We start from the raw sequence: 16,738 nt of genomic DNA on the forward strand, positions 1-16,738 counted from the left end.
TACTCAGTTGTCAGAGAAAATGCTGCAATTTATGAAATAATTTCAAACAGCCAGTACGGATCAGATGAGAACCCAGGTTTATAGTTTGCAGTACTGGCTGGAGTCATGTTGGTTCTGCCTTTTCACCTGCAACAAGCCCACTTCTACTCTCAGTGGCTGTTGTCATACATACAACCTAAGAGGTGGACAGTTTGGGATACCATACTATTCACTATAATCCTAAACCCCAGACCTTATAAAGGCCTGCTGTACAAAGTTCACATATAGAGCAGAAACAAGTCATTTAAACCACTTTGAGCAGAAGGTTTCATTTGTTTCTTTTAAAAAAAGAAACAGGAGCAACAACAACAACAAAAGGCAAGAATAAATGTAAGAGGCACTTAGGATACACACGTAAATGCAGAACCCTTTTGAACATCTAGATGAGAGGGAGCTTTTCATCTCCCTTGCCTTTAGCCTATCTAGAATCTAGACACCCAGCCCCAACTATTCATTTGTGCTTCCTCCAGCATTCAGGAGGCAAAAGCTTCCTTCTGGAGGCTGTCACATCTTCAACCAGGGCATATTTGTCTCTCCAGGGATGGCAGACCCTCTGTAACCATGGGGAGAGTGTAAGATTGCTGCCACTGACACAGCTGAGACTAGTCTCTCTCCTCACACAAGCCACTAACACAAATCCTGAAGGCTTTGCTTGGTTCCTGCATGGACAAACTCACCAACTTCCAACAGGGCAAGGGTTTGCTTTTATGTTTTCAGGAGGTAGAGGGGAAGGTTCACCCGCAGTCCAATCTCACACCAACATTGCTCTGATCACTTGCACTAGCCGCTCAGCCACCATGGTTCATGGCCAGTTTGCCCACGTACAACAACCGGCTGGTTACGCAGCATCATGCAACAAGGGCAAAGGGTGAATCGTGTTTTCCTAGCACCCAGAGGTACGTTGCAGTCTACACCTTCCTCAAGAGGGGCACTGGAGGGGGAGGTGCTGATCTCTCTCTGGTCACCAGCAATAGGACACAGGGGAATGGCATGAAGCTGCATCACAGCAAGTTCAAATTGGACATTAGGAGAAGGTTCTTCACCAAGAGGGTGGTCGGTTCTGGAACACGCTCCCCAGGGAAGTGGTCATCGCACCAAGCTTGTCAGAGTTCAAGAAGCATCTGGACAATACTCTTAGTCACATGGCTAAGTTTCAGGTAGTCCTGTGAGGAGCAGGGTGTTGGATTCAATGAACTTTATGGGTCCCTTCCAACTCAAGATATTCTATGATTCCAAGTTGCAGTAACTCAGCATCCTCCTGAACACACAACTAGCTGTACTGCGTCTTCAAGGGCATGTATGTTACCTGACCACAATCCTCCAAGTTTCTGCTGGCACTATAGGTTCAACAAGGACTAGAACTACTCTGTTGAGCAAGCGCAAGCCTTACTCTTTAAAGCTCTGCAGCTTTACAAAGAGGCTAACACTGGTTAAACATAGAGCCCACCCAGCAGGACAGTACTTCTAATCTAGGGGATCGTTTACTCTGGCATGCCTTCTTACAGCACAGAAAGGAGAACAGATGTATTGTCAAATTCACCCTTGTATCAGTATGAAACTACTTCATTTTTAAAAATCTAAATATAAGGCAGCCCTAAAAGAGCATTATTTTTGTTCAAAATTAATCAAGCAAGTGCTACCAAAACACTGTGGTGACTTGTGTATAATTCTGTACAGGCAAGTTTTGTTTTTTAAATAATCAAGAACAAGTTATATTTTTTTAAATAAGCAAACCATTCTCAGTCCCTAGCTCTGGGAGCAAAGCTACCTCTCCCTTTCTTCACGCTGCCGTTTCAGTATTGCTGCATCCCCTGAATTACAAGGCTATCACACGTGGAAGTATAGTACAGTATATATACTGTACAGTACATGCCACACTCCTGGCAGCTCCAAGATCTTTTTTAAACCCTTCTCATCAGGTCAGATTCACCTCTCCCAGCTGCGTGCCAACAGACATGCCATGTATTGGGCCAGTGCTAAAAAACAGGATGCAAAAGCACAGCCAATTCACTTTCCACAGCATAAACCAAACAGCTCCTGGTACATAGGGGCACATCGGTCCCACCTACTCACAAAACCAGCTGGAATTTATTCCTGGTTTTGGAAGGCAGCTGTAACTGTGTGGCCACAAGCTGGATGCCTCAGCCCCAGCTGTTCCCCCCCACCTCCACATGCACAGCAGCGCAGAGCAGGCTGCAAAGCCAGGGAGGTGACACAGGCACCAAAGCAAGGGAGAGCTTGACTTGGCATCACCTTCCTCTCAAAAAGACAGAATTTCCTACCCTCCACAAAGGCATTTCTTCCCCCAAAGCTCCCCCAGCCTCTCTGTCTGTCCTCCTCTCTCTGTCAGGAGACCACTTACAACCTCCTCACCTACACAATCTGGTCCTCAACCAAGAAGCCTAAAGCTCCTTCACTTCAGGGGGAGGAATCTGCGTGTCCCAAAGCCTGGGAGTCCTTTTTGGAGAAACACTGCAATTCATGGAGCATCCAGGACAGCCAGTTGAGCAAGATCGTGCCTAAGTAGGCACTGTTATTTAATTAACCAAGTTGGCTGAAGGTTTTCCCATTGTAACACAATTTTTCTATTCTAGTATTATTTTTGGTGTAAAAAAAGTAAAAATTGGTGGGGATGGCTGGGATTTTTTTTGTGCAAAACTCAGTGTTTTTAATGAAAAAAAAAGGTTGCTTTTTCTCAATATTCTGCTGTTTATTTCTGTTGGGAAAACTTGAAACACGTTGGGTTTGTCAGAAAAATATCAGTCCGTGTCTGTCCGAATTCCTCCAGTGTCAGCTGGGAGCTGTAACTCACGGGCTCCATGTCCCCCTCTTTCCCAGAAGACTGGGTTCCTGGGCACCCCTCCAGCCTTCATGACGCACTCCCTCTTTGACTAACCCACAGTAAGAGCATCATGGGATCTGTAACCCAGCCAAAGAGCTCAGCCCTAAGGGAGACACAGCGCACATGGCACTTGAATGGTAATTTCTGAGGTCTGCAACAGTAGCTCAAAGTGATGCTGCTTTAAGGGCCAAATGGATTTAATTAAATGTTTCCATTTCAAAAGGCTAAAACATTTTATTCAGTGTTTTCCAACTGACAATTTCTCATTTTTTGAAAAATTTCCATTCCAGGAAAATTTTTGGTATTTCAGCCTTCCATCTCAATTCAGGATTAAATTAAATGTTCAAGTATCAGAATTTGATGCTATATGGACGTTCAGTTTGGGAAACAGCCTTATTAATTAGCTGCCAAAAGTGAAATTACTCCATCCATGCAAGAAGGGTGTGATCCAGTTTGCCTTTGACACGAGTGGAAGTCACTTTTTCAGCATCCCAAAAAACCAAGGGAGGGTGGAGCTGACCATAGTTGCAGATATTGGAAACAGGAATCAAGAATGAAATAGCAAGAATATAAGAAGCAGCAACTAAGACGATCTGTTACCTAGACTCAATCAAAACTCAGTTTTACTTTAGTAACAGGAGGAAAAAAAAAATCATTACGATTATAAAATCTAATTCCCAGTTACAGTCAAGATAGCAGTTAATTAACACTTTGTAAAGCAGAATAAATCCACAACATGAATTTTCATGAGCACTATAACTTTCAGTGTTCAAAACGTTTCCTCGGAAAAGCTTCATATACTCCATTCAGGGAGACTGCTGTAAAGCTAGAGATGTAATATGGTACTGAGCTGCTTGCCTCAGGTTGTCTGCCCTCCCTGGAACCCCGCACACTTGTTCTGTTGGATGACTATTACAGAAGCTCTGTCAGGAGGGACCAAGGTCTCTGGACTCTGAGCACATCTACAGGTGGAGAACAGCTAAAAGTGGGCTTCCAGAGTTGACACTCTGGGTGAGGACTGGGCACCAAATCCAGCCTCTGCATTGCCCAGTTTGGCTTTGGATGTAGCGCCAAGCCTGCCACCTCAGAGGGTGGAAGAGAAGCCCCAGGGAGCCTATGTCCATCAGCAACAGTGTGTGTGTTGAAAGCAAGAGAGCACTCAGAACAGTAAATAAATCAATTCGTCCAACCACGAGGGGTGTAGAGAATTGGGTTTTGTTTATCTTTCATTTCCCTTTAGCACAAGGCAGATGTTTCTAAGTAATAAGCAGAAACCTTGACAATTTTTAAGACTGAAGAGGAAGGGAGGGAGGAAGAAACACGTACAAGCTTTGAGGATGTTCTCAGCTCCACCTTAAAAAAAAACAAAACAACAAACAAAGCAAAAAAAAAAAAAAAAACAAAAAAAACCCACCACAAACAAAACCACACACCACCAAAAATGTGTATCTGTAAAAGCAAGTTTTGTCCTTAAGCTGTTTGGTAATTCTTAGTTCATAGGAGCATTTTATCCTGAAGGTTCTTCATGTTTCCAGTCTAGGTTGTAGCAATCTCAGTGAGGCACTAAATTATAGGCTGTTAAAGTCTTTCTGTGTAGCACGGTCATTTTAAAATGATGTGGTAGCCATCATTGCTTTCAGCTGTAATAAAGAAATGCAAAGCATTTTTTCATTGCTCTTAGAAAACAGCACAAGACACAGAATTCCAAATTTTCTTCTTAGGTAGTTTGCACTCTTGTTCCACAACCCACTTAAGTAAATTGATGTTGAACATCTAGGTCAAAGCATTTACATAAGAAAATACAACATACAAACTATCATCTTCTATCATTTTACCCAAAGGTTTTCTGCTCATTTATGTCAGCGGTATCAATGGATTTATCAAAGTTTTGTAACAGCGTAACTGAGAGGAAAGCATAGATCAATCAGTATCACAGTGGAAGCTGATGCAACACCTTGACTTAAGCTATTTAAAAGATAAGATTACTTATCTTTTCAGAGGAACAGGACGGGGTTTGTGATAATGTTTAGTGCAACTGAAAAGAGAAATTATCTTTAGAGCCACATGTAATAGTAGCAGCAATACATACCTTTTAATGTGCTGATAACAAAACAAGATTCATCTTGGAAGTTTTGCACCATCTGAAGGGCAGAAGGAAAAAAGACAACACAAAATATTTTACCAATTAAACTCAAGTTTCTTTTAGTGCTGGTATAGACTTTACAGGAGAGGTATCAAACAAGATTTGGTGTCTAGTCCTACACAGTCCTGAGTAATCCTGCCCATAAGATTATTAAAGTGCATGACTGATTAATTAAGGTCCTTGCAGCTGCTAATGTGCTTAAGAGAAGCTCCTGCTAAAGTGCTTACCTGGAACTGATCTAGCTTGTTCAGCACTTTACCATCCTCTTTGCAGCTCTTGATCCTGCAAGTTCTTACATTGCTCCAATTAGTCTATTAAAGACCATGCTCCTAATTGCCTTCAGTGAAGCTATACTAGTTTAGACTGGATGAAGACAGTCCCTCTCCTAAAATCTAATGATGGTAACGCACATCCAGCTGAATGACGAAGCTCAGCTGAATGAACGTTAGCATCTGAAATATTATCTGGAGGTGGTCAGCCCTGAGAAACAGACCCCTTGCTGAATGAAGGACTATTGTTACTGAAAAGCCATAGCAGCAGCGTCCACCTGGTTATTTTGACCAGACATTAGTATACATGCTTGCAGGAATCATTTACCTGTTTGTATTTTGTTGAGGCACAGGAATCTTAATGAAACTGCCATGAGAGGCAAGGCAGATCATGGGAAGCAAGATCAGTATCTAAAGCAATTTGAGTTATTCATGAGAAACAACTAGATTTTCAAAACACAAGCAGCTTCTAGTGAGGCCCCTAACTAAAGGGGCGAGTTAAGAGATTCAGCTGATTTATCCAATCTGAAATGCTCATTTAAGCTTCACCCCTAGTCAACGCTTCCTCCCAATTTAGAGTAGCTGTGCAGGACAGAGGAAGTGAATTACCTTCAGGTGTCTCATACAGTTGAAGCAGATGCTGGACACCTAACTTCAGAGGTAAGGTGACCAGAATCTCCCTGATCAATTCAGAAAGTCAGGCTTTAAGCAAAAGCCTTCTCCAAGCTATAGAGTATCATTCAAGTAGAGCACTTTCCAGCTGTAAATTCTTACACCAAATATCCTTTTCAACTTAGACTAATCTCCCTATTCTCTTTTGGGTTTAACATCCACTCCCTGCTCCTGCAAATCAAACTTCACTGGCTAGTCTGTGTGTCTGTGCCTAATGATGCATGAAGTACATTCACAGAGTGCCTCACTCTTGCCACTATAGTACTAGAACAAGAAAAGAATTATTAAAAGAGCAATAACATTGTTAATAATTGACTTAAATCCTTATACCCAAGCTGGTTCAGGCAATTCCCCTATCAAGAGTTGCCTCCAAGCACTTTACATCCATAAAGCATCAAGGTTTCAGATTTAATCAGGCTGAAATAGCAAGGAAACTTTAGGAATAAGCATTACAGCCTTCAATTTAGGCTCCAGTTGAGACCTATGCTCTGCTTCATTTGTTTTAACAATGTTTCTTATAAATGAAGCTCCTTAAGTGATTCCGGTGCATGAATGAGTAAGTAATTGGGTGGGGGCAGGGGGAGAAGAAGAAGAAGGGTAACTCACTATTAACCTGCCAAGTTAATGCAAAGAACTAAATTAAGCCATCATATAATGGGACACAAACAGCTAGAGGTCCATTAAATTATAGTGTGCACTTACGCAGCACTAACTCTGACCCAGTGGCTGTAATCACTGGCCAAGATGTAAGACTAATTGCCCTACAGATTTTCAAACTTTCCTTCTTTAAGAAATTTTCCTATTTTAAAGGTTCTCACATTAGAACCTCACTTCAAAATTTCTTTAATTAGCCAACATGAAAAGGAAGTGAGTTTTGTTGTGTTTGGGTTTGTTTAAAAAACAAACAAACAAAAACCTCTTTTACAGAGTGAAGATCTCAAAACCACACCAGAATCAATGGTATGCATGAATGATTTGCTTTAAGTATTTGCTTTAACTTGTTGGGGTTAGTAACCTTGTAAAGCTTCCTTGCCTTGACAAGTCATTCCAAAACATAAAAGGTCATTCTAACTTCGAGAAGTCAAACAACTGTTACAGCTCTGACAGTGTTTGCATTAACCCCTTACCTCATTGCTCACTAATACATGGATCCCGGTGGGTCCCTGCCGATAGATTCGGTTTATCTGCTGTGGAGAAATGCTGTACAAGTTTGCAATCTTCTCAATTAATTCCAGCGTGGTCAATTCTTCCAAGAAGATTGCATGATATACTGCAACAAGTTGAAAGTAATTACAGAATTAGAGTAACTACAGAATAGCAACTACAGATAACACCAAGATGCTCAGTATCAACAACCAAATGGGTTTAAGATGAAGGTTCAAATCCTGACAGTAGATAAACAAGTATAGTACCTTCAAAGCAGCCCCCAAATGTCCAGCTTGATAATTTGTAGAAAAATACCCAGTATTTGGGTATTTGGATGGAGCACGCAAATAAAGCCCACAACACTTTTGCCCAGAGGAAAACACAGGGACTAATGGCAACACGTGTCATGGGGCACAAAAAAAAAATCCTTTCAAAGTTGTTAATACTTTTGGATAATCTACTTTTATTGATTTTGACATTTTAAATCAGATGCAATTAAACAGTAAAACATATAATACTATGTTACACAAAAGTACTATTTTATTAGATGCTATCCCACTGATCCCATGGGCACAAACTAAAGACTACAACGTATCAAATAACTGTAGATGACAGCATTATTTTTTAAATCAAATCCAAATGGTAGAAACAACCAGGTAGAAAAGCTGTGCCTGGTTAATACTGTGTTCAAGAACCAAGGGCGATTTCTATTCTCCTTCAATCGTACCTCACGTCATGAGGGATAGTTAAGAACAGTGAGTCCCCAAAGGCTTTAAACTTCCAAGAATTAGAACCTCACTTTAAGACATATAGACCTTCCCTTTCCCAGAATATTTTCAAACAAGCCATAATTTAAAGTAAATTACAGAAAGGAAGGTAGTTCTTAATGCCATGGTCCCTATTAAGAACTGATCAGAGATTTTGCTGTGGCATTCTGTAGACAGCTTATAGCTTGGGTCTGTTCCCCGGGCAGAAGGTATCAGTTGGAATCTGTAGCCCTGAAACTAACCCAAGTGGCAGAAGTGGGATAAACAGGACCCCATCAAACACTCTGGGCGCCAAGCTGTCCTACGCAGGAGTTCAGGCAGAAAGCATTCTCACCAGCTAAGTGTTTAACAAAAACCATACATAAAAACTTACCACAAAGACTGCCATCTATAGTTTCTCGTTTTTGGTGGAGATGGGACCTGTTTTGCTCTGGTTCTTGACAGACATAAATTGTCATCTTGGGCCTTACATTTCTACAGATTATTAAAAAACAGTAATGAGTTATTTAGCAGATCTAAAATTGTTCCAGTCTGCTACCAAACCATGAGAGATGGAACCATGCAGGCTGTGCATAAATAACCAGCTATTGGTGACTAGATGTCTTAGGAGGTCTAGTAAGAGCTCCCTGGGAGGTGACAGTACAGTGCAGAGCACCTTAGTCACTTCAGGATCAGACGAGAATAAACAGTTTACAGCACTTGCCAAGCAGCTCATCATTCCTGCCTTTACTGAATTGAATCCTGCCTAGCTGTAGAATTTATGATGTTATTGCAATAAAAATAGGTTTAAGAGCCATTTGAAGCTCCAGGGGTTGGTTGGTTGCTTTTGCTACCGGTGATGCAGATGCAGCACAGAGTATCGCAGGCTGTGTCTCATGCGAAGTGGATGGAAGCTATCAGCTGGTAGCAAATACACCACTGGAGATCCACATTATGATGCTTCCTCTCAGCAACATTTCTGAGCTGTGCTTGGATTTGATCTCCAGCCTCTGAGATGACCTCTTAAGTGTTAAAAAGGAAGTCTAAATGCTACAGCTCCAGGATTAACTTCTAGTTAACACTAAAATTACCAAGGGATGCTGCCATAACAAAAAAAAAAATAGGAAGGAAGAAGTACAAACCTTCCTTTGATTGCATTAAAGAGCCGAATTCCATCAGCAGGCCCACAGATTTGAACAAAATCTTCTTTGGACATCTTCAGTAAGTCAGCACCTACATATTTCAAATTGATTTTTTTTCAGAAGTTAAGCAAATCTTAGCTTCCAAACTGTGGGTATGGGCAGCAGGAAAGGGCAGAGGGAGAGAATCAATAAAGCTCAGACAGATTTGCCCAGTGAAGTTGCAAATTCATAGAGGTGTACACTGCAAATCAATCTTGTGAAACAGAAAGCTAGAAGCTGCCAAAAGAGTAGTGCTGCACTGGAAGGTATTCTAGCTAACTCGGAGACAAGTCAGATATTTAACATTGGCCCTTAAATGGCCCAATTTGCTTTAACAGCCATGTTACCAGGTTATTTAATCATGTTGCAACTCAGAGAGGCTCCTCAAGGTTTCAGCATCTTTAAAAATTCCCCTTTCCACCACCTTACTGCTGTGTACAACTACCTAATGGGAAGGCACCGTGAAGACAGAGCTGCAGGTGGAGTCAGATGCTTCTCAAAGATGCACAGGGACAGGATGAAAGGCAACATGCAGGAGATGGAAGATGGGAAACACTGATTAGGTATAAGGCAAAAGCTTTTTCACTGTGAGTAATCAAATTTTTGAAGAGGTCACTTGGAGAGATTGTGGAAGTTGCAGCTTTGGAGATACTCAAATGCAACTGCACAAGGCTCTGGGCTTGCTTCATTAAATGCAATCCCCTGCTTGAAGTCAAGTCCTCTCCATCTTAATTTATTCTGTTCCATCTTTAATTATTCTATATTTCTACAGACTGTTTTGGCAAATGCTAACTAACGTAAGAACAAAAGAACAGCCACACTGGATCAGACCAGTGATCCCATCAACAGTGGCTAGCAGCAGATGCTATTGGTAAGAAGCATAAGCTGCACTTACAAAAGAGAATAAAGACAAAATAATTGGACTATTTAAACTCACCCGAAAAACTTGAGAAGAGTCTACAGAATGGAGAGAACCTATTACGATGAAGCCACTGCTGGGCATCTTGAATAGAAGCAGAAGGAAGGAGATGCTACATTGCAAAAAGAATAAGAAGGTCTTGAAATGAACTGTTCACCAGTGTCCTAAAAAAGAAAAGCACCACATTAACATGATCTCAAGTACTTACATCATTGCTGGGAGGCAGGAGCTCCACTTGGTGGGTTGGAGAACTGTTGCTAAAAAAGATTATATAAAGTTGGAAGAGAAAAAAAACATTATTTTAAATTTTACATTGCAGTGTTCATCCTCTTCCCCCTCCTCCATTTGACTCAACTGTCACAAGTTACATACCAACTGGGCTGGCTTTTTTCTCTATCAGATTGTAAAAAAGGCGTCCAAAATCTGGACCAAGAAAAGAAAAGAAGAAAAAAAACACTCTACTTGAGCCTTTTGTTGGAGAGTTGAGGTCCTACTCAACACTGCGAGAAAATCTCAGTTTAGTGACCTCATTCAAGCTTTTCCATACGGGTGACCCACTTATATGACACCAAAGCAAAGAAGTTGTAACCTACAGGGTGACTGAACTCAAAGTTTCTATGATCCAGAAATCCCCCAACTAAATCCACTGTCTAATAATGATTCTTCACAAAAATTGAATAAGGACCTTGTAATTCAACTCTGGTGTTATCTTAAACATGGTAAATTGCAATTTAACTATATTACACAAAACCACATTTCTACTAAATCCTCCTAAAATATAGAGGGGACTTCAACACGTCAAGGATTTTCCCTAAGAGTTAATAATCTACCACTGGAGGAAAACGCTTGACAGATCTCTCTACTAACACCAATTTTTGTCATTTCAGTGTTCGTCATTATTCACAGGCTGAGGTCACTCATTGAAAATTTGCAATACAACATTGATTAATTAATAAGCTGTATGGGAAGGCAACAAGGCTGCCTAGAGTCTTCGAGGAGGAAAAGAAAGGCCTGCACCAATTCCATGGGGAAAGTATGTTGCAGGGAGGACTCAGAAGCACCGAGGGACCCTGCTGTGTGCTTCTGTCATCAGCTATCATCTTGGGTGTTTCAGGACCACTAAAACTGTTCCTTTATGATGGTTATATTAATGAATTAAACATGCCTCCTGTTAGCCCTTTGTTCTCAAACAGATTCTCAAAACCCAGGCCGTTTTGCCCAACAGGATTTCTTTACATCCCCTTCAACCGGGAATCCAGCACCCCAAACTACCTCAAGACAGAAAGGAAGGAAGGAATACCAACTCTGAAGAGGTAGTGAAGGCTAAAAGCCTCTCACACTTTTGTTAGAAGATACTGGGAATTGCTGCTACAGGGCATGCCATGTTCTCTGACCTCCATAAAAGAAGAAGAGAGGAAATTCATGGCAAGAATTGACCTGGTGTCACCTCCTAGCCACCACGTAAGCAGCAGACATACAAACAGTACTCTGTGTTACAGGGAATTCCTGGATGGAAGGTCTTAAAAGGCTTTGTGGGAAATACTTTCCCCTTTCTAGGAAGGGTGGTCCTTGACCTCTTCTTCCAGGGTATGAAACACATGGACACACCAAACACATGCACACAAAGGCTACCATATCAACAGGAAAGATAAAGCATTTATTTGTTACATACCCATCTCCAAGGTTGAAGCTGTTGGGAGAACTGTTGTAGCTTGGAGATGGAGCATTGTTCATTTGATAAGGCACATCTGGCCAGGGAGAGCACTGTTGGAAGAAAGGCATCGGGAATACTTTCATAAGGATGGAAATAAAGGATTTGATTCTCCCCTCATACCACAGTCATGCTGTTGCCACACCACTAACTTCAGCTCATCACCCCTGCTGGGAGGAGGAGACGAGCCATGGATTTTCTACACTGCTCTCCAAGCGGGCTGTCAGGGGGCCAGATTGATTCCAGTTGTGCATTCCACATTTCTCCCATTTCACAAAGCCTGTCCCCAAATAACACTGGGCCAAAGTGTGCACAGCTGTAAGTCAGAGCAACGCCAGTAAGTCAACTCAGACTGAAGGCAGCAATGATACAGAAATACCCCTGGTCTCAATTATAAATCCCTAATTAAATCCAGGCAAGAGTGACAAATACGCTCCAGTGGCATTGCTTCAGGTTTATACCAGTGAAAGAGCAGAATCTGAACCAGCCTGCTAAAACCCCTGGCTATTAGTCAAAGAGCTCGAGTTATAAATGGGTATTACATGGAGAAAATTTAAGATAGACAGACACAAAGCTACTAAAAGCCTTCACAAATATAGGTCAAACTCTGTATTCCACCACAGTACTGTAAAACCAGAGTAACCCAGCTAGAATTGGTGACTGTTCTGAATTTAAGCCACTGTAATCAGTAGAAGAAATCTAGCCCTGTGGAACCCCCTGCCATCGAGGGCTCAAGAATACAGTCTGTAGTATCCTTGTTTGCAATGATAAAAAGACAAGTGTAGCTTTAGAGTGTTATCATCTCCACAAGCCCTAGCAAATATTTAACTCTTTGGCAACCCACATTTCCCCATGCAATATGTCAAAGTGCACCAGAGCTCACAGGGAGAGTTCAGGATCTGCCAACTCAGTAGAATTAGGTCTGTGTACACAAAAGCCTTGTTAAAAACCACCACACTGAATTAGAAAACATGATGGTCACTCCTGACAACGTGAGGAAAACCAAGTGGGAGGGACTGGATCTCGCAAGCAAGAAGTTCATTTAAATTAAGAAAACCCCCTCATTTTTAGAAGTCCAGCAAGCCATTTCAAGAAAACAAGAACTAAATCAAGTGACAAGACATTCCCACAGGGATACAGAACAGCACTTCTAGACCACTGTCTTATGTCCTGTTGCTCAGCAATTCTGCAGCCTAGGATAAACTTATGTATACATCTTGGTAACGTCAGGGAGGGGTAGAGACACATACATCTCTAACCAGATGCACCAGAATATAAGACATTGAAAATATTCCTAGAGTACAAGCCAGAATCTTCTCAGATCTTGCATGTGATAGTAGCTTCAGAGGCACATTCACAGAAAAACAGATTAATAATTTAATCAGAAATCTTATTCATCTGTTCAAGTGTCCCATCTCCAGCATGAGCTTTTGACAGACAGTTCTGAAGAAAATACCTCATACAACTGGCATCTCAGTGCCATGACAAGTACCCAAGAGCAGAGCAGAAAGAGAAAATGTTTCTTTCAAAGCTAGGCTGTTAAGGGATGGTTTATAGCCTGAAACATAAGAAACATGGACATTTTTTATAGACTTCAGCAGTGAGAAACACTTTGTAATTTCACTCTGCTCCCAATTCCAATCAAATCTGGGCATATGTGTCTCTACAAGAGAATCTACAGTGCTCAGTAAGACCGCATTTTATCTCAAATCTATATCCCAACATGCTGAAGTAGTACAATGTGTCTAAAACGCTTTACCTCTGTGAGAATAGTTGTCTCATAGGAAGGCTGATACTTCTCCTTCTCTTGGGTGGTCTTCTTCTCCATTTTTTCCCTGTCAGTCTTCTGTTTTCTGTCTGCTCCTTTAGGCTATAAGCACAAGCACAAGCTTTCCCTTATGCCAAGTATTACAAGTTTGGAGACAGAGGCCAAGAGATATTTTTTTTTTCCTAATCTGCTCACAAGTCTCCATAAGATTTATGGGGACTCTACATAAGGAACAAGATCAGATCTGCATTCTCTAGACAAAAAAATTAGACAAGCATCTCTACTGTTTCTAAAACATCCCTCATTAACGCCTGTTGCAATTCCAAAATATGCTGACCACAGCCCTGAGATTTGATACCAACTATTTCAGACCATAAGGCCCATGCACCTCAACCGGTACTTGTACCATTTCTCCAGGAACAGGAAAGACACTGCTCACAGGAGCAAAACTGGAGCAGCAGATCCTTTGAGATAGCAGGCCTATGAAAACCTTGTTGTTGAGTGGCTACAGTTCTGCGAAGCCCAGACTAGGAGCTACAGAGATGCTTTCTGTCTGAATCTTTCTCTCCTCCAGGTAGCATGGAGAGGAACGCTGCTACAATAAAAAAGAGGGTATTTGAGATCTTCAAGATGTACTCTCGTTCATGAAGGACTGAAAGAAACTGGAGATGCCATCATGTTTCCATTGCCTAGGAGCACCAGAATACAGTGGATACCCTAAATAGCTCAGTATTTGTAGAGTGTTCAAGGCACAATGGACTAGTGTAAGTCTTGGTGCAGCACTTGGGTCATCTCATTTTAACTAGAATTGCTGTGTAGCTCAGTGTTTAGGTCGCTTTGTGTGCAAGAGTCCTGTTCAAGATCTTGAGCATACTTGGTTAAAAGTCTGTTCTTTTACTCTGCTATTACATCACTCCTACAAAATTTACAAACTGCATATTTCTGAGTCTTAATCTAGTTGATGACAAAGCCAAAACTACCTCATACCTTGAACACTTTGATCTGGCAGCTTGCAGAATGCAAGTGTTCTGTGTATTCACCATTTTCGTTCTGCTTAAAGGTGTCGATTTGCACCCGGAAGGGCACCCCTTTCTCTCCTCCATGCTTCCGTGGAGTAAATTCTGTGCTGATGCAATGTACCTGGCAAAACAAAAGCTGTGCTTATCTCTGGAAGCTGTGCAAATCTGAATTTCAGATTTTGTTTGAACATGAGGTTTTGGCTCCTTCCAAGAAACAGAGAGGCAGAAGAGTTCATACGTTTTCATTTCTGTTCCTCAGGACAAAACAACTAGAAGAACAAGCAGCCCAGAAAGAAACAGGGCATCAGGAAAAGCATCCTTGAACTTAAGCAAATCCCACATACAGATTAAAAACAGATAGTTGGTGTTTGGGATGAGAAACACTCATGAAAGAAAACCAAGCAAAACTAACAGGTTGTGAACCATTTCCTCCAGACAAAACCCATGCTTAGAAAGCAACGTGAATTATTTTCTTTTCCAAAAGAAAATCCTAGCTATAGCAGGTAGTACTCCAAAGCTAGCAAGTTGCTAGCAAGCTGGTTTAGCAATTACCCTACAAATTAATTATACATGATTGTCATGTGAGTTTGTGTATTATCATTAGCATCTTTCTCTCTTCTTCATGTCTTGGCTTCCTTAACTCTCCACATCTTTATAAGAGATCTCGCCATTGTGTTTGTCACAAAAATATCACTTCTCTCTTACCTGAATGAAAGCTGAGGCTCTCTTTGATGGATCCCACAGAAATTCAACAGTGTTCAACTGGGTTGGGCTGGCCCTGGGATCCAAGATACCAACTGACAGCGGAATATCTGTAGAAGAAAACCCCTAAAATTTTAAAAATATTAAATTGAAGAAGAGAAAGCATTTCCATACAATCACAAGATGTACGTGAAAAGCTAATCCACCAACAATATATCTATTTGGGACCTACAGTGCTAGATCACCTTCCCACCCAAAGACATACAGGATTCCTAAGAGAGTAAGATACAAAAAAAACCCTAAACATAGATGCAAACAATCCATACATCATTCAGCATCTCATTTCCAAACACCGCACAGGAATCATAATGAAATAGTCTCACCTATATCAAGGATGCGGTCCCCAGGACGACTCCACCTCCAGCCCTCAAGCTGCTGATGCTCTGTGTACTGCAGGCGTCGATCATGGAAAACTACACGAATTATGCTCTGTTAAGAAAAGATAGCAAGATGAACAATGTGATCCAGAGGCCCTTCTCTCGAGATGACTTTGGTTTTCCAGAGTAGAAGCAAAAGCTGATCTGTTATGTTTCTCACCCCAGTTCAGGAGGAGAGTAGAGGGTCTACCTAAGAGACCCATCACCATGTTTAATGAATTCCTAAGGGACCCCCGAGTAAGAGAGCAACACACTTTCCCCTTCACAGGGCATTTCTACACTACACTGCATAACGCAGCCCTGTACAGCTTTCCGGGATTTGGTCTGGAAGCACTATAGCAACGTCCACCTAATCTCAGGTGTTGTGCCATGTAAACATTGCTGTACTGCCTCCATACCCAAAAACGGCTCACATGGGGGTAATATTTAATGTGTCTGTACCATGGCCAACCCCAGTATATCCCAGTCTGATTAACAAATGCGAAAGCCAGCTCACCTGTCCCTGCACCGGGGGAGCTGGCATGCCCAGACACCTTGTCAATGGGAATTAAACTTGATTCCAGCCATTAACAGCCAGTCATTGGATTTTCCCCCGTGTGGTTAAACAAGTATAGAATAGGAAAGCTTCTGTAACAGGAGTATTTTCATCTCTGGTCTGCAATGGTGCAGCCACCTCAATAACTGGAGAAAAAAGGCTGGAATAAGGGCAGACAAGTCCAAAGTACTCCTAACTAATATATCCTTTTGCATATTCAGATTGCTACACTTGTGTGAGTTAATGACAACTTACATCCCAGTTTCTCAAGTCCATGCTCCTGCTGGGACTTCCATTTCAAATGAGTGAGCAATTTTTGCTAATGAACCTGAGAAACACCCCAAATCAAACCCTAGCTCCAAGAAGCAAGTAAGCCACAGTGGAAATGCCTGCAAAATTGGAACCCCAAACCACATGCTTCCTGAAATGGGCCAAAAGACAAATTGAGAACTGCCTAAACTTGAATCCAAATTTTGCAACTAGTCCCCACTTCTCAAAAGAAATCCTGAGGCAGAACAGCCAAGAATTGGGGAGAGGAAGGCTTGAAGGTTGGATCCAGAACCAAAGTCTGGACCAGAGTTTTTGAATTTGAACTGTTTTGGGAGTGGG

The 16,738-nt window shown here is 41.6% G+C and overlaps 1 protein-coding gene across 3 annotated transcripts in view; it reads right to left on the minus strand.

Moving 5' to 3' along the window:
- Positions 1–4,080: 4,080 nt before the first annotated feature.
- Positions 4,081–16,738, minus strand: part of TFCP2L1 (transcription factor CP2 like 1) — a 31,782-nt gene continuing 19,124 nt past the window's right edge. For 2 of the 3 annotated variants that reach the window (XM_055718693.1, XM_055718695.1), the window contains 13 exons: positions 15,541–15,646; positions 15,161–15,267; positions 14,424–14,576; positions 13,428–13,538; positions 11,630–11,721; positions 10,330–10,380; positions 10,166–10,214; positions 9,976–10,069; positions 9,000–9,090; positions 8,252–8,352; positions 7,093–7,235; positions 4,971–5,022; positions 4,081–4,521 (listed from right to left, as the gene is read on the minus strand). In XM_055718693.1, the coding sequence (XP_055574668.1) occupies positions 4,484–4,521; positions 4,971–5,022; positions 7,093–7,235; positions 8,252–8,352; positions 9,000–9,090; positions 9,976–10,069; positions 10,166–10,214; positions 10,330–10,380; positions 11,630–11,721; positions 13,428–13,538; positions 14,424–14,576; positions 15,161–15,267; positions 15,541–15,646 (1,188 nt within the window). In that variant the 3' untranslated portion in view covers positions 4,081–4,483. The remainder of the gene's footprint in view (positions 4,522–4,970; positions 5,023–7,092; positions 7,236–8,251; positions 8,353–8,999; positions 9,091–9,975; positions 10,070–10,165; positions 10,215–10,329; positions 10,381–11,629; positions 11,722–13,427; positions 13,539–14,423; positions 14,577–15,160; positions 15,268–15,540; positions 15,647–16,738) is intronic. The other variant, XM_055718694.1, reaches the window with a different exon arrangement.

Source organism: Falco cherrug, chromosome 8, assembly GCF_023634085.1.
Source record: "Falco cherrug isolate bFalChe1 chromosome 8, bFalChe1.pri, whole genome shotgun sequence".
Taxonomy (NCBI): Eukaryota; Metazoa; Chordata; class Aves; order Falconiformes; family Falconidae; genus Falco; species Falco cherrug.